Source organism: Dreissena polymorpha, chromosome 2 (assembly GCF_020536995.1).
Source record: "Dreissena polymorpha isolate Duluth1 chromosome 2, UMN_Dpol_1.0, whole genome shotgun sequence".
Taxonomy (NCBI): Eukaryota; Metazoa; Mollusca; class Bivalvia; order Myida; family Dreissenidae; genus Dreissena; species Dreissena polymorpha.
Window position 1 is genome coordinate 70371154 of NC_068356.1, and position 25733 is coordinate 70396886.

The following is a 25733-nucleotide window of genomic DNA, read 5'->3' on the forward strand; positions in this document are numbered from 1 at the left end:
TATGCCCTTTAAAGCTTGGATTTGTTTTTTCAACCTAATTGACCTAGATATTGTCTAGATACAACTTCTGACCAAGTTTTGTAAAGATCGGATGAAAACTATTTGAATTAGAGAGCGGACATGAAAAGTGTGACAGACTGACAGACAGACTGACTGACAGACTGACGGACAGTGCGAAAACTATATACCTTTTTTCTTCAAAAGGGGGCATAAAAATATATAATTCAAAACACAAATACAACAAGAGCTGTGTTCATGAAACACAATGCCCCCTACTGCGCCGCTTTGAAGCCATATATTTGACCTTTGACCTTGAAGGATGACCTTGACCTTGACATCTCATTTTTCAAAATGTGCAGCTCTATGAGCTACACATGCATGCCAAATATTGAGTTGCTATCTTCAATATTGAAAAATTTGACCTTTGACCTTAACCTTTGACCTTGAAGGATGACCTTGACCTTTTCCCACTCAAAATGTGCAGCTTCATGAGATATGCATGAATGCCAAATATCGAGTTGCTATCTTCAATATTGCAAAATTTGACCTTTGACCTTGACCTTGAAGGATGACCTTGACCTTTCACCACTCAAAATGTGCAGCTCCATGAGATGCACAAACATGCCAAATATCAAGTTGCTATCTTCAATATTGAATAAGTTATGGCCAATGTTAAAGTGTTCGGACGGACAGACACCATCTATTTAACATTTGACCTTGAAGGATGACCTTGACCTTCACCTTTCACCACTCAAAATGTTCAGCTCCATGAGATACACATGCATGCCAAATATCAAGTTTCTATCTTCAATATTGAAAAAGTAATGGCCAATGTTAAAGTGTTCGGACGGACAGACAGATGCCATATATTTGACATATGACCTTGAAGGATGACCTTGACCTTCATCTTTCATCACTCAAAATGTGCAGCTCCCTGAGATGCACATGCATGCCAATTATCAAGTTGCTATCTTCAATATTGAAAAAGTTATGGCCAATGTTAAAGTTTTCGGGCGGACAGACGCCATATATTTGACATTTGACCTTGAAGGATGACCTTGACCTTCACTTTTTACCACTCAAAATGTTCAGCTCCATGAGATACACATGCATGCAAAATATCAAGTTGCTACCTTCAATATTGAAAATGTTATGGCCAATGTTAAAGTTTTCAGACGGACGGACAGACGCCATATATTAGACATTTGACCTTGAAGGATGACCTTGACCTTCACTGTTTACCACTCAAAATGTGCAGCTCCATGAGATGCACATGCATGCCAAATATCAAGGTGCTATGTTAAATATTGAACAAGAGCACCGCCTTCATTTTTAAAGGTGAAGGGACTCTCAATTTAAATCACAAAGGAGGGAGAGGTGGAGTGAAGAGGGGTGTATAGTGTGGGGGTGTGGACATTTATTACATTATCTTCCAAAAATGCGGAAAAAAAAATTCAAAAAATTTTTCGAGGGGGGGGGGGGGGGAGGGGATTCTTGGGTGCGATGGTTGGGCGGTATTTCAATAAATAAATATTTGTGTTTTTTAACCGTTTAAAAAAAAAATTGGGGGTGGGGTGGGGTGCGGGGGGGGGGGGGTATAATAGTGTGAGGGTGTGGTGGTCATTTGTGAGATTATCTTTAAAAAAAAAATTGGGGGGGGTGGGGGGAGGGGATTCTTGGGTGTGATGGTTGGATGGTATTTCAAACATAAAATAATAAAAATAAATATTTGTGTTTTTTAACTTTTTCAAAATAAATAAATTTGGGGGTGATGTGTGGGCAGGGGGGGGGGGGGGGGGGGGGGGGTTTAGTGTCAGGGTGTGGTGGTCATTTGTGAGATGATCTTAAAAAAAAAACAAGAGCACCGCCTTGTGGGTGCAGACCGCTCATCTATTTTCTTTTTAAAGGTGAAGGGACTCTCATTTTCAATCACAAAGGAGGGAGGGGTGGAGTGAACAGCGGTGCATTGTGTGGGGGTGTGGACATTTATTACATTTTCTTCCAAAAATGCGAAAAAAAGGAAAAAAAAAATCGGGGGGGGGGGGGGGGGGTGGGGGGGATTCTTGGGTGCGATGGTTGGACGGTATTTCAAACATAAAATAATAAAAATAAATAGTTTTGTTTTTTAACCGTTTAAAAAAAAAATTGGGGAGGGGGTGGGGTGGGGTGGGGTATAGTGTGAGGGTGTGGTGGTCATTTGTGAGATGATCTTACAAAAAAAAAAAAAAAAAAAAAAAAAAATAGGGGGGGGGGGGGTTGGGGGGGGGGGGCACGGGCGATGGTTTGGGTGGAGTCTATTGTGGTATGTCAGGTAAGAGTAGTTTTGTCAAAGTATCAATCAAATCTAATCATAAATAAAGAAGTTATGGCAATTTTAGAGAAATTTAATAATTTGACCTTGAGAGTCAAGGTCATTCAAAGGTCAAGGTAAAATTCAACTTGCCAGGTACAGTAACCTCATGATAGCATGAAAGTATTTGAAGTTTGAAAGCAATAACCTTGATACTTAAGAAGTAAAGTGGATCGAAACACAAAATTTAACCATATATTCAAAGTTACTAAGTCAAAAAAGGGCTATAATTCCGTAAAAATGACATCCAGAGTTATGCAACTTGTCCTTTTACTGTACCCTTATGATAGTTTGCGAGTGTTCCAAGTATGATAGCAATATCTATGATACTTTAGGGGTAAAGTGGACCAAAACACAAAACTTAACCAAACTTTCAATTTTCTAAGTATAAAGGGCCCATAATTCCGTCCAAATGCCAGTCAGAGTTACATAACTTTGCCTGCACAGTCCCCTTACGGTAGTTAGTAAGTGTTGCAAGTATGAAAGCAATAGCTTTGATACTTAAGGAATAAAATGGACCTTAACACAAAACTTAACCAAAATTTTCAATTTTCTAAGTATAAAAAGGGCACATAATTCTGTCAAAATGCCAGTCAGAGTTACATAACTTTGCCTGCACAGTCCTCTTATGATAGTTAGTAAGTGTTGCAGGTATGAAAGCAATAGCTTTGATACTTAAGGAATAAAATGGACCTAAACACAAAACTTAACCAAAATTTTCAATTTTCTAAGTATAAAAAGGGCACATAATTCTGTCAAAATGCACGCCAGAGTTATCTAACTTTGCCTGCCCAGTCCCCTCATGAAAATAAGTACCAAGTTTGAATGCAATAGCATTGATACTTTCTGAGAAAAGTGGACCTAAACGCAAAACTTAACTGGACGCCAACGCCGACACCGACGCCAAGGTGATGACAATAGCTTATATTTGTTTTTCAAAAAATAGATGAGCTAAAAAGTAATGACCATTACAGTTTTCGGACGGACGGACTGACATACTGACAGACAGTTCAACTGCTATATGCCACCCTACTGGGAGCATTAAAATATAAACAATCCGTCAAAGTTTGATCAACATATGGTCATATGGGTCGTTCATGTGGCTTCTTAAATGGGAACACAGTTTGTCTAAGATTACGTCTGGAAACCTTTGTTCTACCCCATTGGATTCAAAGCCGAACTTGACCTAGGTTAAATGGAGATAAACATGCTGGTAAAGAATTTTCAAGATGGGTTAAACAGGTGGCTTTTCCAGTTATAGTTTTTTCAAAATTTGGACTTGGAGACTTAGATTTTGACCCCGTTTTAGCAAAAGATTGATCTTGCCCAAGATATTACCAAAATTAATATTCTGAAAAAGCTTAAGTAAAATTGAGTTGTGGCTTCTTGATTGGTAACAAGTTTTGCTTAAATTTGATTGTGTGACATTGGTTTTCAACCACTCACCCAAATGTGTCCTTAGCCGAGATATTGTCAAGATCAACAATCTGATAAAGTTAAATTAACATGCAGCCAAAACTGTGGCCTTCAGAGTGGTAACAAGCTAAAACCTGACGCTGCAGTACCAAGCATATCAGGCAGAGACTGATCACCTAACCAGCTAACCTTGAGCATTACTTAAAGTACATTATTGAATTTATTTATAAAAGCTTGATTGCATCAAAAGCCTGACGCTTCATGAAACACTCTCTAGTCCATTTCCCTTTGTATCTTTGGGGGAGATGATCTACAAATAAAGTCCCACAGTGCAGATCGAACCTGATACCTCCCCTTTTCTAGGCAGACACCATATCCACTTTGCCATGGCAACCTATAATGTACATGACTTGTGACAACACACCCGTATCTGAGCAATGAGGTCCTGCTGCAGTTTCTGTAACACTTCCTGTCTGTCCCCTGTCAGCTCGCAGTCCTCCCGGGAAACCATCACAAAACTGGGGTTGTCATCCTCTGTGTCCAGGGGCGGTGGAACCTATGTAACAGGAATACGAGACTCGATCTGGGAAAACTGGGCTAAAATTTATGTGGGTAAAGCAGTCTGCACAGGCTTATCTAGGATAACACTTTCTGCTATGATAAAAACAAGGGACAAAATTGTCACAAAACCAGGTTTTCCATGTGAAAAAAAAGTCAGATAAAGGGAGACAACTGAAACTGAACTGATTTAATCAGCTCAGTTTTAGTTGTCTCCCTTTATCTGATAATTTTTAATAATTAACCCCATTTGTATCAAATAAATATATTTTTAGTCGTGGTGACCTTGACCTTGGAATTATTGACGTAATTCTTTTGTGCCACACACGTCATTGACTCATTATGGTGAATAAATGTGCCAAATGATTTTAAAATCTCACAATGAATGACATAGATATAGCCCGAACAAGCTCATTTATGACCATTTTTGACCTTTGAACTCAATGTGTGACCTTGACCTTGGAGATATTGACGTAATTCTTTCGCGCGACACACCGTCTAATGATGGTGAACAAATGTGCCAAATGATGTTAAAATCTGACAATGAACGACAAAATTATAGCCCGGACAAGCTCATTTATAGCCATTTTTGACCTTTGAACTCAAATTGTGACCTTGACCTTGGAGATATCGACAAAATTCTTTCGCGCGACACACCGTCTAATGATGGTGAACAAATGTGCCAAATGATTTTAAAATCTCACAATGAACGACAAAGTTATAGCCTGGACAAGCTTGTTCTGCCCGCCAGCCCGCCCACCCGCCCGCTGACATTCGCCAATCTAATAACCAGTTTTATCCTTCGGAAAACCTGGTTAAAAAATGTTATAAGGAAGTCACTTCTTAGCACAAACATCTCATTACTCATACAGTCCTGATGTATCTTAACTAAGAATTCACTAACCAGGTTGTACATCTTTTAGGATATACGTGAACATGGATTATCTACAAAATATTATTATACAATAAAAAAGATTTAATTCGAAAAATTTATAGTTGACATATTATATAAAGCTATTTAACATAATTAAATTAGTTCTAAACAGATGCATAAGGGGTATTTCTGGGAACATCAGAAGCAATCAGAGAATGTTCCTGGTCTACCGACCTGGGTCAAGTCCACAGGCAGCCCGGATTCAGACGCCTCTATCATGGGCTCAAATCCCTGAAATGTCCATGGAGCACTGAATTACATGAGGTAATAATACCTAAAATAAAAGGTATTCAGCTTCAATAACAAACTTGGCAAGACTGATACATACAAAATGAATGTCCCTTACACTTGAAGATGTCTTAAGACTATTTATTTGTATCAGGGTCTATGCAAAAATTGGAGTAAAAAAAATAAAGATTTATCCAATCATCATTACTGCATAAAGGGATCTATCAATACTGCATACTGGCATTGACCTAGCTGTGCTGCAATACATCATAGGTGCAGAATCTAATGAAAACATTTTGTTGCTTATCAGTTAAAAGGCATTTATTTTTAGCTTGATTGCATGGAAAGCGTTAAGCTTATTTGAAATGCTCTCTAGTCCATTTCCTGGGCCTACAACCAGTACTTGGTGTCTCTGGGGCAATCTAAAGAACGCTCACACAGTGGGGATCGAACCCATGACCTCTCAATCACTAGACGGACACCATATCCACTTCACCGTTGCTTTTTGTGCCATGATATCATATATTCCCTATGATTTTGTATTTTTCCCCGAGTTTCATTTCAAAATAAAGACATAAATACTGGCATAAATAGGCCACCAGAAGACTGTTTATTAAACCTCAAAAACGATTTACAACTTGCAAACTAGTTACTGTTCCAGCAACTTAACATTTTGCTTTTCAATAAACGATGTTAATGATAAGTGAGTAATAAATAATGTTTATTTCAAAGATTGCCAGGTAAATGATGATTAAGAGCTAAGTTATATGCTATGTACAAATATGTGAACCACTCACACAGGATTATGTTTCAGGTTTTCTAGGACCAACTTAAGTCTGTAGGTTTATTTAAACACCAGCCAAGTACTCTCTGTATAAGCCTCGTTCTGCAAAAACAGGGCTTAATGCATGTGTGTAAGCGTCATGCCAGATTGGCCAGTGCAGTTCGCACAGGCTAATCAGAGGTAACACTTTCTGCCTAAACTGGATTTTTGTAAAGAAGAGACTTACTTTGAACAAAAAATCCAAATAACGGGAAGTGTCGTCCCTGATAAGCCTGCGTGGACTGCACATGATAATCTGGGACGACACTTTACACACATGCATTAAGTCCATTTTCCCAGAGAAAGGTACCTTAGCCATGCGAAGATACTGCTTGGCCAGAGCAATATCGTTGTTCTTTTTGGCAGCAATGGCCGCATTCTTGTACTCCTGCATGCGTTCCCGTAGAAACTGTGTCTGTTGGTCTGCACGGACTGAACCACCACGCTTCAAAACTGCAAAATTATATTGGTGATGATCTGATAAAACTTCTGCATAATAATTGGGGGAAGAGCAAAAAGGGGTTAATTTTAGATTACCTCAGAGGCAATCTATTGTTTTTGGGTTAATTTTATTTATGGCTATTTGCTTAATAATCATTCAATACAAAATCTCTGAAAGTTTACAACAAAATGTATCCACTAAATACATTTATGTAAAATATAGAAATTAGCAAGAAAATGAATATCTACAGAATGCCAGTAGTTGTGAGAACACTTGAAAACAAGAGATGTGTTTGTCAGAAACACAATGCCCCCTATTGCGCTGCTTTGAAGCCACATATTTGACCTTTGACCTTGAAGGATGACCTTGACCTTTCACCACTCAAAATGTGCAGCTCCATGAGATACAAATACATGCTAAATATCAAGTTGCTATCTTCAATACTACAAAAGTTATTGCAAAACTTTAACCAAAGTTAAAGTTTTGGGATGGGACAAACACAATGAATGAATGAATGACAGACAGACAGACATGCCAAAAACAATATGCCCAACAATATCTTCGATCCGGGGGCATAAAAACAACGTCAGTAACATTAAGCATATATCAGTAAGCGCAATAAAAAAGGGTCTGCTAAGGTACCTCATAAGAAGTGAAGTGCCTTACTAAGCCAACGGACATTTCATAAATGCAATGCAATTAATTTAAAAGGTAGTTGGGTGTGGTTTGAGTAAATAGTTTCATTGACTTTTAATGCATTACTAGGATCATAATCCTATTTTTAAATCACGTCACAAAAATCTTACATTTGAACAATAATAGCTTAATATGATCTTAATAATTGGCATAATTTCAAAACTAAAGGTATCACAGTCTAAATGGATTGAGCAGAACAAGTGAAATTTACATTTCATTTTCTTTCAATTTCAATTTTGCTTGTAAGTATAAAAAAATACAGAGCATGTGGGCCACAAATACATGTTACCAATCAGAATATACTGATAACTAAGCCCCGTCATTTCCAGTGCATACATACTATAAGTTTTCAGGCTATTTTATGAGTGCACTCCACCGATAAAAAATCATAAATACATGTATATTACAATGGTAAAACACAAAACTATTGAACATGACATACAGATGTTAAGTAAGTACAATAGCTGCATGCTCGATTCTTAACTGGCAGCTCAAGATAAAGCAGAATAAATATATTAAACTTTCATCAAAAAGGGAAGAAAAATGTTAAATGACCGGCATTCATAATTTTAAGACTTGAAAATCAAATGTGTTATGAGAAGAAATATAAAGAACCAAATCACCAAGAAACAATTATTTTCATCACTTTCTGACTTAATTACCAGTGCTAAATGAAATATCAGAGAAAAAAATCAACTTATCAAAAAGCAATTACGGCTGATATTGAAAATAAAACAAAAATTTAATGTGTTAATGCAAGAAACTTTTATAAACTAAAAGACAGATTTTGGAATGCATATCAATATCATTTCACTGACGCTTATCTTAAGTTATACTCACAGACAAACAGACTGATACATTTTTATCAAATTATTGAAAAAAGCAACTACAGACATATCAAATGACAATAAGCAATGCCCAAATTATCACTTGCACAAAATTTATCAAACCGTACACATCTGATAATTACTTTCTTTTTATACCCCATAAAAAAACTACTTAATATAAAAGGAAGTTATATACATGTGAATTTTGTTTGTAGTCTCCATCATACATGCCATAAATTTTTTCAGACCTATTTCGGGACATTGAGCTCAATTTTCCGGGACTTTTGATGATTTTCCGGGACACGTATACATATATATAGGATCTGGCACCAGTTGTCATATCATACCATATTTATCAAACGAGTTCAGGAATTTTGTTAGTAAGCGAGCCTTTGGCGAGCTTACTCACAAATATCCCGGACGAGTTTAATAAAATATGGTATGATATGACAACGAGTGTCAGATCTTTTTTATCACATGCTTTTAAATGAGCATATTAGATAAATATTAACGCAAACATAATGATAAATCCCAAATGTTGTTTACATTTTGTGACGACATTTCAGCGAAATAACAAAATGCGATTGGTCAATATACGAAAACTAAGCCAATGAAAACGCTTAAAAATGTAATATTACACATGTTTCATTTAAAACAAGAGGGCCAAGATGGCCCTAGTTCGCTCGACTGAGAGGAATCAGTTCATTCAATCTTTACCAAACGTCAAACTTGACCTAGATATTGTCCAGACAAACATCCTTGTCAAGTTTCATCATTATTGAACCAAAACTCTGGCATATGGAGTGATTTTGTTTTTGTAAGATTTGCCCTGGTGACCTTTATTTTGAGTAGAGCCCCCTTACCAAACATTAAACTTTGCTTACAAAAATAAATTCACTTAATTGACACGCGCATTTCCATTTAATAAATAAATAATGTCTTTTCTTATGGTAAGTATGTATTATTATTGTGTTTTTAACCTATTTCAAAGCTATATTGTTCAATATATTGCGAAATAAACTTAAATTGTTCAATAAACACATACAAAAGCGCAGACAGCCGTTTGTTATTCATGATATGCTGTATGTTTAAGAACACGCGTAAATCGCCTGACGTGATGTTCATTTTTTTTACACAACACAAAATACACCCATACTTTCCATGCGACGGTCTACATGTCTGCATAATTTTCACGCGCTTTTTATTGACAAAGGATAAAACAATGTTTATTTGACGCTAGAATGTATTAATGTTGCATAAGCATTAAAATTTGGAAGCGTGTTTTGGATTACAAATTGAATAATGCTTATTTGAGAATCAAATGATACATTTACAGTTGTATGTAATTAATTAACAAACTGCCATAAAATCACAAGCTTATTAAAATTACGTCACTTGTCGCCTGCATGATCTTACTGCAGGTAAACTGCTTACGAGTGTTGTCGCTCATTCAAAGTGTGTGCCAACAAACTGCCAGAAAATCAGTATATTAAAGCCAATTAACAACCACATTAAACAATGCCGCCTTTTCGGTTTGACTCCAAATGTGAGACAATCGACCCCTGTTAATTGATCGATTTTGACTGGTAGCGTAGTCACCTATTCAGGTAGGCATTGCCATGGAGACTCTGCGAATTAGTGGGAACACAGTGATTCGATGTGCAGTTAAGCCTAAGATATGGTACATGTATATACCGGGACATTTGACAGATTTCCGGGACTGCGGGACACGTTCTTCATTTCCGGGACAATCCCGGACGTATGGCATGTATGGTCACCATACTGGACAAATGTAGTTTTTGTTATGGTACTCCTGTTTCCATCCACAACATAAGACCACACATGGGTTTAAGTAACAAGAGGGCCTGAAAGGCCCAAAGTCGTTCTCCTGAGATAAAAAGATATTATTGGGACAAATCTTCTGACCAGATTCACGAAGATTGGACAATAAATGTGGCATCTAGAGTGTTAACAAGATTTTACTATAACAATATATAGCCATATAAGGAAAAATGCCCCGCCCCTTGAAAACCATGTTTTTTAAGCCAAGGTTACCATTTTTGAACTCATCCAAGATATAATTGGGACAAATCATCTTTTCATGAAGATCAGAAAATAAATGTGACCTCTAGAGTGTTAACAAGATTTTGCTATAGCCATATAAGGAAAAATGCCCCGCCCCCTGGCGGCCATGTTTGTCAACCAACCAGAATCATTTTCAAATTTGTCTAAGATATTACTGGGATGAATCTTCAAACCAAGTTTCATGAAGATCAGGCAAAAAATGTGGTCTCTAGAGAGTTAACAAGATTTTACTATAGCCATATAAGGAAAAATGCCCCGCCCCCTGGCGGCCATGTTTTTCAACCAACCAGCATCATTTTCGAACTCGTCCAAGATATTATTGGGATTAATCTTGATTGGACAGTAAAGATTGGACAATAAATGTGGCCTCTAGAGAGTTAACAAGTCAAATGTTGACGCCGCACGACGGGCAACAGACAAAAGGCGATCAAAAATCTCACCATGAGCACGTTGTGCTCAGGTGAGCTAAAAACAAGACGTGTACCCCGGACACTGATACATGCTTACACAGACAAGTATAGAATATATTCCAGAGTGGTGTAGAATATTTTCTACAGTGGACTCGGCCAAAATGTCTTTCCTGACAATCATCTACACATTAAGGTGATTCAGCTGTAGAAGTTTAAGGTAGATCCAAACAACACATTTCGGTGTTTTAGGTCAAATTTTTTAAACAAGAGCTGTCAGAGGACAGCGCGCTTGACTATTCGAGTGCTTGACAGTATAACGTAAGCCATCATGGGGAAATTGTTCATATTCAATAATTTATTAGACGATCTTTCAAAAATAAAAAAAAGGAAAAAATAAATGTTTTTTTTTGGGGGGGGGGGGGGGGGTTGAGAGGGGGTATAATGTGGGGTGTGGTCATTTATTAGAAGATCTTTCAAAAATAAAAAATAAAAATTTTGAGGTGGGGTGGGGGGGGGGGTAGTGAGAGGGGGGTATAATGTGGAGTGTGGTAATTTATAAGTGATGTTTAAAAAAAAAGGGGGGGGGGGAGGTTGGGGGGGGGGGAAGGGATTCTGGGTAGGGGCGTGGGGTATTGTTTGGGTGGTATCCATTGTTGTATTCAGGTAAGTGTTGTTTTGTCAAAGTAATAATAAAAAGTGATCATAAATAAAGAAGTTATGGCAATTTAAGCAAAATGTTCAATTATCTAAGTGTAAAAGGGGCCAAAATTATGTCAAAATGCTTGATACAGTGGTCTGCTCTTGTTTATAGGTTGGGTTTGTGTTGGTAAACAAGTATGCAACATATAAAAGCAATATGTCAAAGGATAAAGGAAATATTTGGGGTAGTACACAAACTTTAACATAGATTTATCAATAATATGCATATTCTAAGTATAAAAGGGGCAATAATTCTTTCAAAATGCTTGATAGAGTTGTCTGCTCTTGTTTATAGGTTGGGGTAATGTTGGTAAACAAGTATGCAAAATATGAAAGCAATACGTCAAGGGACAATGAAAATAATTGGGGTAGTACGAAAACTTTAACATTTGCTGCATATTCTGAGTGGAAAAGGGGCCATAATTATGACAAAATGCTTGATAGAGTTGTCTGCTATTGTTTATAGGTTGGGGTCATGTTGGTAAACAAGTATGCAAAATATGAAAGCAATATGTCAAGGGACAAAGAAAATATTTGGGGTAGTACGAAAACTTTAACATTTGCACGCTATCGCAGACGCTCACGCCGACGCCGGGGTGAGTAGGATAGCTCCACTATATATATTTCATATATAATAGGCTAGCTAAAAATGAGCACGTAAAAGAAGTTCTTGTGATTACTTAAAACAATGCAAACAATTCTGTTAAATAAGCAAAAGAAAAACAAACAAACATGATAAGGCAATTATTTATTCAAACTATGTCACTAATGATGACGTGCTCAAATGTAAGAAATAACACCCAGTGTTTATGATACTAAACGTGATCTCAATGCGTAAGTCTCACCATACCATATCTATAAATACAACACTTCATTTATTGGAAAGTGGCGCCATACTTACATCTTTGCTTCTGTGTGACTATTGGGCATTCAAGTTATAATAGAAATAATTTACCATATAAATTAAAACAAAAGGACTTAGATAATGTACATAAACGTATGCCAGAGTTGAACATGTTCAGACCAATTTATAACACTACAAGAGACATTACTGGTATTCTTGGGAAATTAATATTATAATACTCATGTTCATAATATTTAATAGTGAAGTGCTTTACTTTAAAGACAGATCTTCTACAGTATTTAGTGACCATTTCTGGATATTTGTCTATGCATAAAAGGTGAATGTTATCATTGTATATACATATGGAGAGGAAAATACTCTTTTCTATCACAGGGAGCTAATAAAATGTCTTGGGAGCAGACCTATTTTTACATGTTCTCTTAAGTATGTGTAATATCAATGTTTTTGAGGTTAGAAGTCCCACAAAAATGAACTGTCAATTTTACCAATAAAACATAGACCAATATAATTTCCACTTATAAAATGCATTTAACTTAACAATCAAATAAACAAGTAAACAATGATACCTTTCTGACCCGTATCTGGAGCCGGCAAAGGTCGTTTAGCCGGTGATGGTTGTGGTTGACCTACATTTGGTGACCTCTGTTGTTGACCTGCAGCTGCCCCTGCTGCCCCAGATCCTGCTACTGCCCCCGCTGACCTCTGGGGCTGAGGTGACCTCTGAGCCGGTTGTTTTGGGGCACTGAGGGAGGAATCTGAAGAGCTGGAGGCAGCAGGAGCTGGGGGCTGTGTCTGGGGACCAGTAGGAATGGGGGCAAATCCTGAAAGTTTGCAGCGATAATCATACAAAGGAAAACATAGATGCCATGTATTCATCATATCATATGCATGAACGTAATAACATTCCTTTTGAAAAGCATTTCACAGAGACAGACTATATACTAAATCATGTAACTAATAAAAAGATGAATTAGCAAGTTTTGTTAAAGTAACATGCTTACAAAATAAAATAAAAAAGCAGAAAGTTGATTTCACAAAGATAAACCTGTCAATAAAAGTCTTTTTAGATGTAAGATTGGACAAAGTATAACTTGATTTCTTATATCTGATCTTTTACATTGGATTATGACCTTGACCTTCTACTAAAGGATATGTTTTTTTTTTAGCACCACTCTTTAAGGCCTGTAATATTTGCCAAGTATTTTGAAATTACTCCATGCTATACAAGCTACACTCCATAAAAAGTAGTTAGGCATATAACTTATATCTGACTTTTTTATCTTTACCCTTGAGGCCTGATTTTTGCACACTAAACTCTATGATGCCCCACATGCTAATCACTCATCCTATTGGTTTGTAAATCCATCCATGATTGACGACATTATCTTGCACACAAACTCTGATCCATTGGGATACATAACCGCTAATTTGGGTGCTTCCATAAAATGGCTGCTTTTTAAAGGGAACACATACACAATATTATAAAACATGAACTTTTTTTTTCATTATATGTGCCTTGTTCTGGAAAACTTGTTGGTGGTAAAAACATTTTCCCCTTGTATGGTATTATTTTTTTTAAAGAAAGTATCTTCTTAGTAAAAATCAAGTTTTTGGCATAAAGTTTCTCCCAAGACTAGCCTGTGCGAACTGCACAGGCTCATCTGGGACATCACTTAAGGCACATGAATTCAGCTCAGTTTCCCCAGAACATCACTTTAGGCACATGAATTCAGCTCAGTTTCCCCAGACCAAGGCTCATATATCTGGGACATCACTTTAGGCACATGAATTCAACTCAGTTTCCCCAGAACATCACTTTAGGCACATGAATTCAGCTCAGTTTCCCCAGACCAAGGCTCATATATCTGGGACATCACTTTAGGCACATGAATTCACCTCAGTTTCCCCAAGACATCACTTTAGGCACATGAATTCAGCTCAGTTTCCCCAGACCAAGGCTCATGTATCTGGGACATCACTTTAGGCACATGAATTCAGCTCAGTTTCCCCAGGACATCACTTTAGGCACATGAATTCAGCTCAGTTTCCCCAGACCAAGGCTCATATATCTGGGACATCACTTTAGGCACATGAATTCAGCTCAGTTTCCCCAGAACATCACTTTAGGCACATGAATTAAGCTCAGTTTCCCCAGGACATCACTTTAGGCACACAAATTCAGCTCAGTTTCCCCAGGACATCACTTAAGGCACATGAATTCAGCAATTTTTTCATCCAGACCAAGGCTCATATATCTGGGACATCACTTTAGGCACATGAATTCAGCTCAGTTTCCCCAGGACATCACTTTAGGCACATGAATTCAGCTCAGTTTTCCCAGACCAAGGCTCATATATCTGGGACATCACTTTAGGCACATGAATTCAGCTCAGTTTCCCCAGGACATCACTTTAGGCACATGAATTCAGCTCGGTTTCCCCAGACCAAGGCTCATATATCCGGGACATCACTTTAGGCACATGAATTCAGCTCAGTTTCCCCAGAACATCACTTTAGGCACATGAATTAAGCTCAGTTTCCCCAGGACATCACTTAAGGCACACGATTTCAGCTCAGTTTCCCCAGGACATCACTTAAGGAACATGAATTCAGCTCAGTTTCCCCAGACCAAGGCTCATATATCTGGGACATCACTTTAGGCACATGAATTCAGCTCAGTTTCCCCAGAACATCACTTTAGGCACATGAATTCAGCTCAGTTTCCCCAGGACATCACTTTAGGCACATGAATTCAGCTCAGTTTCCCAGGACATCACTTTAGGCACATGAATTCAGCTCAGTTTCCCCAGACCAAGGCTCATATATCTGGGACATCACTTTAGGCACATGAATTCAGCTCAGTTTCCCCAGGACATCACTTTAGGCACATGAATTCAGCTAAGTTTCCCCAGAACATCACTTTAGGCACATGAATTCAGCTCAGTTTCCCCAGGACATCACCTAAGGCACATGAATTCAGCTCAGTTTCCCCAGGACATCACTTTAGGCACATGAATTCAGCTCAGTTTCCCCAGAATAAGGCTTATATCTTTATTAGGCCTGTGAGTTCTCTATCTCATAGTCGTTGTGTGAGTTACCTGGTGGTGTTGGCAACTCTTCAAAATCCACTGCTTTGCCCGCTTTGAAGTCTCGAATAGCCTCCTCGTATTGCTGTAGAATGACACAATGAAATGATGGGTCACAGGAACTAACAATAAACCATCTATATGTATTATATCATGATTTGTGATTTTTGTACATAGATACTAGTTAAGCACTATAGTGATATAATCAAACACAAAGGCTTCTATTGTAAAAATAAATATTTTGTATTGCATACAATGTGTATCAATTTTATACACTGTTACTTGTTTTGTAAAGGAGGGGTGTGTATCAATTTTATAAACTGTTACTTGTTTTGTAAAGGAGGGATAAATATGCCCCGAAGCATGGTGTAATATGCAGTAAGTTTTAATGATCATGGTATTGAAATTCTACGTTAAACAAGAGAGCCAACGGCCCTATGTCGTTCACCTGTTTACAAGATTTAACTGTAGCCATATAAAGAAAACTCCATCATCTCCTTGCAGTTATGCTTTTCAATGGTACTCAACCAATTGCAAACTTGGTTGATTTATTATTAATACAAAAAAATTATGAGCAAGTTTCATGATAAACGGACAATATGTAAGTCATGTATGTTGACTCAGACACCAAAAATCAGGTAAATATATGCAAGCTTTTAGGAAAGAAGTCCAGAAAACATTATTTTAGAGAAAATTACTAAGCCTAAGGCACATTATTTCCAAATCACTGGACTGACTGAAAGAATGACTTCAGTATACTTCATCCTATAGAGTATTAAACATACAACATTACCAATATTCCTCAAAAGTACAGTAATTCCCCATACCTTGACAATGCGTCCCATGCGTCGTGCCTTGCTGCTGTTGTTCTCATCCTTGGCCTGCTGCTCTGCGTTCCTGTACTTGATCAGTCGCTGGTTCAGAGCCTCCATGGCATTCTTAGGCGGCTCCGGGGCATCAAATATCTGACGCTCCTCTGGGAATAGATGGCAGATTTTCATGCTATCAATTGAGCCAAGTTCAGGGACTACTAGGCTAAATGCATGTTGTCTCAGATTAGCCTGTGCAAGAACGACACTTTCTGCCTAAACTAGATTTTCATATAGAACAGACTTTCTTTGTACAAAAAATACAATATAAGTGCATGCATTAAGCCCAGTATTTAGTAAGATGCTCAATTAATAAAACAATTTATATTTATTTATTGCTTAGAGCAAATTCTGTAAAGAAGAATTTATTTCTCTTTTACAAATAGATCATTACACATTTTAAAGTAGTTTGATAAATGTTTTTGTCCTAATTTTTACAATTAAAGTTTGTTCATGATGTGCTTTAACACATAATTTTTATCAATAGTACTCTTGCCTTCCTCTGAAGGAGCAGGTGGGGCATGGACTTCCTCTTCAGTGCCTCTCTGTAATGACTCAGCAGTTTTTCCAGGGTTTGTAAGTATATCCGACCTTTTCACTGCATCTTCAAATGCTTAAAAAACATACACTTGATTTTAATGCATGTCAACAAAAACAAATAATGACAAATAATGACAAATAATGACAAAAAAGTCTAATTAAATATTTGGTAAATTCTAAACGATAAGTTAAATTTTATTGTTGAAGACAAAATCTTGAAAATAATAATATGGACTTATATAGGACTCACTTTGGATTCACATAGGATACACTTATTATGGACTCACATACGACACACTATGGGAATACCCAAGGTTAAAAACTAGCATTTTGACCACAGTTTGCATTTTTGTTCTTTCAATACATGTATGTTGTAAAGAGCCAATTAGGAGAATGTGTTCCTACCAATATCCATTGCAGCGTTCTGTTATCTGCCTTACTATCGACAAATAAAAATATATGGACTCACGGTTTTCTCATATGGACTCACATTGAACACACTATGGACTGACAGTTAACTGCTTAACTATGGACTCACATTAAACATACTATGGACTTAAAGTTGACTGCCTAACTTTGGACTCGTATTGAACATACTATGGACTCGCAGTTTAGTGCCTAACTTTAGACTCACAGTTAACTGCCTAACTATGGACTAGTATTTATCATACAAATGACCCACAATTAAAAGCCCATTAACACTCAAAATCAACTAATAATTCATACAATATTTTGAAAAATAAAGTTAACACATACAAAAAAAAAAGTTCCTTATAGCAATAGCCAAAATTTCAACGCTATATTTGGTCTGGCAACATAGATTTCACAAGATACAAAATGTTCTTTTTTGTGAGTGTGCGACAATATATTCAAAACATGTTCATGTTTTAAGTTATTGCTTGTGTGTCGCATGAATAGATATCGTTGCATAAAATTAAAGTGGAATATATTGTGCCACAAACAAATAAAAACAAGCATTTTGTATCTTGCTAAATCTATGTTAACATACCACATGTAGCGTTGACATGTTGACTGTTGCTAGAGACACTGATTTTTTATGGGTAAAATGTATTGTTCAAATATGTTGCAAAATATTTTTGATTTTGAGTATTTATGTTATTTTAACTGCCTTACTATGGACCCACATTCAACATACTATGGACTCACATTTAACTGCCTTACTATGGAATCACATTTAACATACTATGGACTCACAGCTGCCTAACTATGGACCCACATTCAACATACTATGGACTCACATTTAACTGTCTTACTATGGAATCACATTTAACATACTATGGACTCACAGTTTAATGCCAATCTATGGACTAATATTAAACATAGTATGGACTCACAGTTAACTGCCTAACTATGGACTAACATTAAACATACTATGGACTCACAGTTAACTGCCTAACTATGGACTCATATTGAACATACTATAGACTCAAAAAAAAGTTAACTGCCTAACTATGGACTCACATTGAACATCCTATGGACTCACAGTTAAAAGCCTAACTTAATAATGGACTCACATTAAACATACTAGGGACTAACATTGATCCCCCTGACTATGGACTCCTATTACACATACTATGGACTCATAGTTAAATGCCTAACTATGAACTAACATTGAACATACAATGAACTCAATGTTAACTGCTTAACTATGGACTCACAATGAACATACTATGAACTCTCAGTTAACTGCCTATCTATGGACTCAAATTGAACATACTATGGACTCACAGTAAATTCTTAACTTTGGACTCACATTGAACATACTATGAACTCTCAGTTAACTGCCTATCTATGGACTCAAATTAAACATACTATGGACTCACAGTAAATTCTTAACTTTGGACTCACATTGAACATACTAGAGACTAACTGACGATGGACTAATATCAGATTCAATAATTATGGTTCACATTTAGCTGCTTAACACTACACTTATGTTCGACTCACTGGTTACATACTCTAATTGAGCTGCCCATATGAATACACTCACCAACAATCGACCGACAAGGACAGTTTAAGGACTTGCTTCTCATGGGCTCATCCATGCTTGTCTAGCAATCAACTCACCTGTTTCCTGATTATGGGCTTGTCTAGCAATCAACTCACCTGGTTTCCTGATTATGGGCTTGTCTAGCAATCAACTTACCTGGCTTCCTAATTATGGGCTTGTCTAGCAATCAACTCACCTGGCTTCCTAATTAGGGCTTGTCTAGCAATCAACTCACTTGGCTTCCTGATTATGGGCCTGCCTTACAATCAACTCACCTGGGGCTTTCTGTGAAGGGGGCGGGGGCATTTGTGACAGGTCCACTGGTTGACCTGACTCAAGAGCAGCTATCACAGCATCAAATTGCTGAAATACATAATATGGCACCAGCTTATTATAGTATCATTAACATTTATGTAAAATGACAAGTGCAAAAGGACTAAAAAAAATTATTTGCTAATAACTTATTTAAGTTTTTAGTACAATTTATTTAACGTTGCTTGACTAGATGTGAGAAAAAAACAAAAATAAGAGTTAATTATTTTCATTTACAGATTGAATGAGTTCATTGAGATTTTAAATAAAAAAATATTATTAAAAAATTGTTGGTTTATTAAATGTTGTCTGCAAACCTTGGAGACCTTCATGAACCTTGTAGCAGTGACCACGTCACCTCTGTGTTTGGCTTCTAATGCTGCCTTCTTGTATTCTAATTGTCTTCCCTTACACATACGCATATCAGGTGACTCTGACAATACAAGTTATAAGAAGTAATATTACAGCAAGTAGAATTGAAAGCGATATCAATCAACAAAAATAACTTATAAATATGTGCATTTTATCATTATCTATGTCAAACTATAATCTGAGCAATTTTAATTATACAATGAAATATTGAAAACCAATTCAACATAAATATTAATGGTAGATAAACATATTTTTCTCTTTGTTTTGCAATGAAGAACAAGTCATTTCTTCAATACAAGACAGTAAGTTGATCCAGCAGATTCTAACATGCTAACATATAATTTTGCTGCCAAGATCTGTGTGTACCTGTGTCAGTACTACTTCCACTGGGCTGTTGTGGCATGGACACTGCCGGTGCTGCGGGTGCAGGCTTTCTCGGAGCAGGCATTGGTTTGGGCTCAGGCTCTGAGATTGTGGGCTCAAACACAGGTACAGGGTCAGAATGGGGCTTAATAACTGGGGGAGGGCGGGGCTGAGCAACGGGGGCTGGTTCAGGCTTCTTAGGGGCTGTTACAGCAATCATTGGGGGTATGTCGTCTTCATCCACAGTCTTCCCTGCTTGGGCTTTCTTCAACAGGTCCTGTATCGTCTACAACACAAGCATTCATAAAAGAAGAATGCATAACTGTCCACATGAAATACATCACAAACTACACCAATGATTGGTTAGCGAATCATTATTACAAAAAGAAACTTTCAGCTGAAACAACAAAGTTTAGTAGCTTTTTTCAATCCCAGTATGCCTTTGTAAATTTTGAAATGCCTCACATTGCCGGGCAAACTTTAAAATGGATTAAAACAATAATAGCTCCACAGCATCTTACTTTCACAATTGATTAAGAGAATACATTTTTGGTGTGAGGAAGTTAATCTATAAGGCTTCTAAAATGAAAACAGGGTCAGCTTAAACATATCTTATTTTTGGTTTCATGCAAAACCAAATATTCTTTCTCTTCGCCTTCTGTGATTTTTATTTATCATGTTTTCTAACCATACTCAATCTGCATTTGTGCTTACTGCCAAAACAAAATAGTCCTATTAGTATTTTTTTCCACCTATGAACTTTTGTCTTAAAACAACACAGAAAAATGCAGAAAAAATGTTGCTTTACCATATCAAGCATTGTTTTAATGCAGAATTGGCTTTTAGAAACTGACATTACGTCATGTGTACGTCCTTCAGTTGAGTTTTCAGTTCAGCCTGTTTACAAACTTAGACGTGCATGTTGCACAATCTATACAATAAGTAAAAAAAAGTCTTGCTTTTATGTGATTTAGAGGATCAATGTAATCGTATCTGCTAACCAGTGTCTGAAGTGAATGCCTCATAACAAACTGTAGAGATGTATCCAACATTACATTGCCTTTGCACATGTTTTTCAGAAGCTGCAGTACCATTCAGTACATAGGTTGAGAACATCGCTGACAAATGATATAAATGCAAATTTGCAGGTGAGAATATTCAAAGGTAACTTGTGTAAGGGGATGTTTTTGATGAACAAACAACTTCCTTGTTGGATGGTTGACAGAACGTCTATGTATTATGAATAACCTGCTTAAACTGAGTGTTAATGAATATAAAATGCAAATGGAAACTTATGCAGAAGTTGTTTTAATAATGCCTCTTGCAGATAATCAATTAATTACATGGAAGCATCATGCTCTGTACAACTAAACATAACAGTCACAACACAATTTAATGTTAAACTACTTGTAGCTTTTTTAAACAGATAATTGCTCAAATTAAAAATAGCCTTAGTTACTTTGTAATTCTTAGATCTCAACAGTATCATATTTTGACCTCAATCAAGAATATTCTGATCTCAAATTTAGAATATTAATAGGTAAACGTATAAATATTCAACTTTAAACTGGAACACTGAATGATCTACCCTACCTTGATGCCTCTCTCAGCTCTTTTCGCCTTAGAAGAGTCGTTGGCTGCCAGTGCGCTGGTCATTGCTGTGTTGTAGTTGGTCAGTCTGTCATGCAGGAGGGCTACCATACCACCAGCTGTGCTGACCACAGGGGTTGGAGTCTCCTCAGCATCAGAGTCGTCTTCCTCAAGTCCCTGCAGCTCATCCTGGTATCAAAGTAGCAGTGTTATGACGATACCGACATAAACTTCCAAATATGCTATTCATTTCCACTAAGCATGAAAAAAGTGCATACTTTGTTGTGTCCACTGGTATAAAAAAAAACAAAAACTAATGTGTGGAAATGATAACATTGAGAATTAATGATTATGATAACTTACTGTGTCATATTGATGGAATTCCATAACAATCAACAATACATTGAAAAGCAAGGACTCTTAAGAACAATGTAGCATTATGAAAACATTATTTGTAAAAACTGCTATGTAAAAACTTCAATATCAAGACGAGTACACGGGGTGTGAATGTTGAGTCATGTTCAGACCAGTTCTCAAGTTAACCAAAGTTATACTGTTATAATGTAAAACAAACGTTGTACACAGTCACGATATTTTACGTTTATATGGAATATTTCAATGACAATCAAGTGTTTCAGAAAATCATTTCCGTAGATTAACTGGATTTGTGCCTACCGCCTAGTTCTGACTGTACGGTAAAACAATATACACCATACCTTTTTTCATGGTGCCACGCTTTGTGAAAAATGAGGCTGAAAGCATGTGTGTTAAGATTCAGTCTGCACAGGCTAATCAGGGACAACACTTTCTGTAAATAAAAGATTCCATTAAAGCGGATAGTGTTGTCCATGATAAGGCTGTGCAGACTATTCAGTCTAATAAGGGACAACATTTTAGGCACATGCATTAAGTCCCATTGTGCCAGAGTAAGGCTCAATTCTTAGATTGGATGACTCTTTCACTCCCTACCAGAAGGTCTGGATCTTCTGTGTCAGAGACATCTTCATCTTCCAATTCCTTCATGCTCTCTGCTATCATGTGATCAAACTCTGATGCACTTACGTTACCTGCAGGAAAATCATTGTGTATGTCAGTAACTATGCAATTAATTAAATCTTGATTTTTTTTATTTACTAAATATCATTATTTACAGTTTCAAATACCCAGACATGAACAGGTGAACATATGATCACTGCATTTTCATTCCTTATTCTTTTTTCTTCATATTTCTTTAATTATTAACTGGATCATCTTTATCCAAACAGAATTGGATCAAGAAATTTATCAATTACATAGACAAAAGCTTGAAAAAACACTTACAAATAAAAAAATATGTTTTTTTTAAATACTGAACACTCTGAAATGTTCTTTGATACATTATAATAATATTGATGAAACCTCTGCCTTTCTTTTTAACTGGTTTTGGCTTGCCCTGAAGCTCCATTAGTTCTGCCTCCAAATCGTCATCATTTTCAAGGTCTCCATACAACTCTGCCTCTATATCCCCAATACCCATCTAAAAAAGGTGAACTTAGTCAGCAAGCTATTTTTTTTGCAGTATTTTTAAGCCTTGTAAGACATTTAAAGAAAATACAAGATTCTTGTAAAATGAATATAAATGAAAACCTTCCTTTTAAACCCTATCTATGATTCTAATATATTAAACAATTGGCAGTGGCTAGTCGTACGGCCCCAGGCTAGCCGTACAGCCTGTACCACTAGATAATAGGCTAGCCGTATGGCTCTGTACGCATAGCCTTTCCTATGGAGATTGTCTAGCCGTACGGCTGTTATAACACATAAATACATTAATTAATTATTTATCTACATGCAGATTCCGAAATTTCTAGCCTTTAGACTAGCCTGTGTAGTCGTCGTCACGGAATTTGCAATCTGGTTTATGTTTCATCATGGTTGGAAATCCGATTTGTGCATAGTATATAAAAGGTGAAAACAAGGGAGATATGAAAATGTAAATGTATTTCACCAGAGTCAGCAAATAATTTCTTTCAGCCACTATATAATGTGCTTAAGTTAACAGAATAAAGGAATATCAATAATGTGAACGCTATCCTATTAATCTCTGATTTCGCTTGCCTTTGCCTTCTGATTTGAAGTTCTTCCCTCCATGAATACAACTGTATGTAATTTCCGACACTTTTAGATTTTCATTGAAAGTTTTCTTAGGACATCTGCTTTTAGCAGCCTCAATTTTCCTTGAACAACGTTTGTAAAACTGTACACAATTTGAACGCTGGTACAGTTCAATTTTGCCTATTAATGCACCATAAGTGGAGAATTTTTTCCCAACAGTTAAAGACACGTCCATTTTTAGTGAACTGATATATTGCTTGTATGAAACCATCTGTTTATCAATTGTCTAAAAGATAATTAAATTATTTGTGTAACTCAATTTCTGAGACCTACCTTTGACGGCTGCCATCATTGAATTTCATAATATTGATGCCGCAGCTAATTAAAAACAGTTTTCACGCCTTACAGGAACGTCGACTAATTAAAGAATCAAATAAGAAACCGAATTAAATTATTTGTGTAACTTAATTTCTAGGACCTTACTTTGATGGCTGCCGTCATTGAATTTTATAATATCGATGCCGCAACTCATTAAAACAGTTTTTCACACCTTACTTAGGAACGTCGACTAATTAAAGAATCAAATAAGCAACCGTATTACATGAAAGGAAGCCGTAACAGATGAAGAATTTTTAAACTTTTATGAGCTTAAACTAACATATTACTGATTAACAGCACTGAATAACAATGCTATACTTTATAAGCCGTACGGCTAGACAATCTCCATAGGAAAGGCTATACGTACAGAGCCGTACGACTAGCCACTGCCTAAACAATTATTCAATATTTGTATGAGAACCATTTCCTATATAATAGCATTGAAAAGGAAGGTTTTCATAAGTTAGTTTTTTTAAATAATTGTGAGATCATCATATACAACAGCTACAGTGAAGAAAACTAAAAAATATAACTGTTTGAAAATAGTATCATACATGTTTAGTTAATAATGTGTTGGGTGTTTTGCAACTAACTATGATGTAACCTAATGTGCAGCATGGCGTTTTCTTATTAAACATGATATTACAATAACTAAGTTTGTTTAAGTTAAGGTATTTGTGCAATATAATAACTGTGTGACAATGAGTCATATGTTTATAAAACATTGCTTATCAGTTTTTCCTTATGTGTTTGACAGTTTAGCATAATGTTTAAAAAGTGATAAAGTATAAAAATACACTTTACACTCTACATTAAGAACAAACTGCAATGAGCAAAAAGGTATTTACAATTATGGAAAGCAATACGGGATGTGTCAATAATGTATGTATCAGTTATTTACATTATGATTATTATTTATTTCGCAATAATTTACGATATAAATTTTGAACATAATTAAACAAACTGCAAAGTGACAACTACCTGTGACATAAGGGCTGCTCCTTTTCTCTGCGGTGGTGCAGGTGCTTCATTCTTCTTTCTACCGAACATTTTAAATAACGTTGAAAAACTTAATTACATGAGAATTCGCTTACTTCCTCTTGCTAGACGCCATTATGTCAAATGTTTAACCCAAAGCGACAGTTTGTACCCAAATAAACTATAATTTATTTTGGTAACACATCACTAGAAAAAAGTTTGACATAAAAACCTCCACGCCCATGCTGCCAATCAATAAACAGTACAGTAATATCTCATGCACATCTCACAGACAATTATGCAGAAAGGAGTAAAATGGGTCGATTAATTGGTAATTATTAATGGTTGTAGCTTATCTACACACGATAGCTGGTGTACTTAAATCGGACACCCGATAAAAGGGAAAATGTGTTTTCATGATCAAGATGCAAAATATTTTGCTATTGATTGATGTACATAACTTTCGCCTTAAATACACCTTCAACAGAATATATTTACTTTTTGTTTAAATAACTGATTTTTGTTATATAATAATTGTTTATTGAAAAATCTTCACTTTGTGCTTGAGTTACAAGCAGTACATTGGATAGATCCAGCATCATTGAGACAATAACATACAATATTAAATGCAGCAAAACAGATAAAAAATCGTGTTAACTAATCTTGGTAATTGTTTACTTCTAATGTCAGGGTGTGTTATTACATCTACCGATATTTAAAAGGTGTCCGGATTTCGCTACTCAACGGATGTATTTCAGGACTCTGAACTCTGAATTTGAATCGATGCGTTGCAGAGCCATAGAGCGC

General features: G+C 36.4%; 2 protein-coding genes across 4 annotated transcripts in view; one reads left to right on the plus strand and one right to left on the minus strand.

Moving 5' to 3' along the window:
• LOC127867505 (coiled-coil and C2 domain-containing protein 1-like) overlaps positions 1-25084 on the minus strand; it is a 52387-nt gene extending 27303 nt beyond the window's left edge. For both annotated transcript variants that reach the window (XM_052408687.1, XM_052408688.1), the window contains exons 1-14: positions 24930-25084; positions 22875-22992; positions 22446-22543; positions 21480-21665; positions 19890-20172; positions 19469-19584; positions 19115-19202; positions 16785-16901; positions 16247-16395; positions 15432-15504; positions 12900-13154; positions 6620-6762; positions 5433-5489; positions 4191-4322 (exon numbers count right to left, since the gene is read on the minus strand). In XM_052408687.1, coding sequence (XP_052264647.1) covers positions 4191-4322; positions 5433-5489; positions 6620-6762; positions 12900-13154; positions 15432-15504; positions 16247-16395; positions 16785-16901; positions 19115-19202; positions 19469-19584; positions 19890-20172; positions 21480-21665; positions 22446-22543; positions 22875-22992; positions 24930-24998 — 1884 coding nt within the window. In that variant the 5' untranslated portion in view covers positions 24999-25084. The remainder of the gene's footprint in view (positions 1-4190; positions 4323-5432; positions 5490-6619; positions 6763-12899; positions 13155-15431; positions 15505-16246; positions 16396-16784; positions 16902-19114; positions 19203-19468; positions 19585-19889; positions 20173-21479; positions 21666-22445; positions 22544-22874; positions 22993-24929) is intronic.
• LOC127867511 (metalloendopeptidase OMA1, mitochondrial-like) overlaps positions 1-25733 on the plus strand; it is a 182573-nt gene that overhangs the window by 133335 nt on the left and 23505 nt on the right. The gene's annotated exons all lie outside the window — the stretch shown is intronic.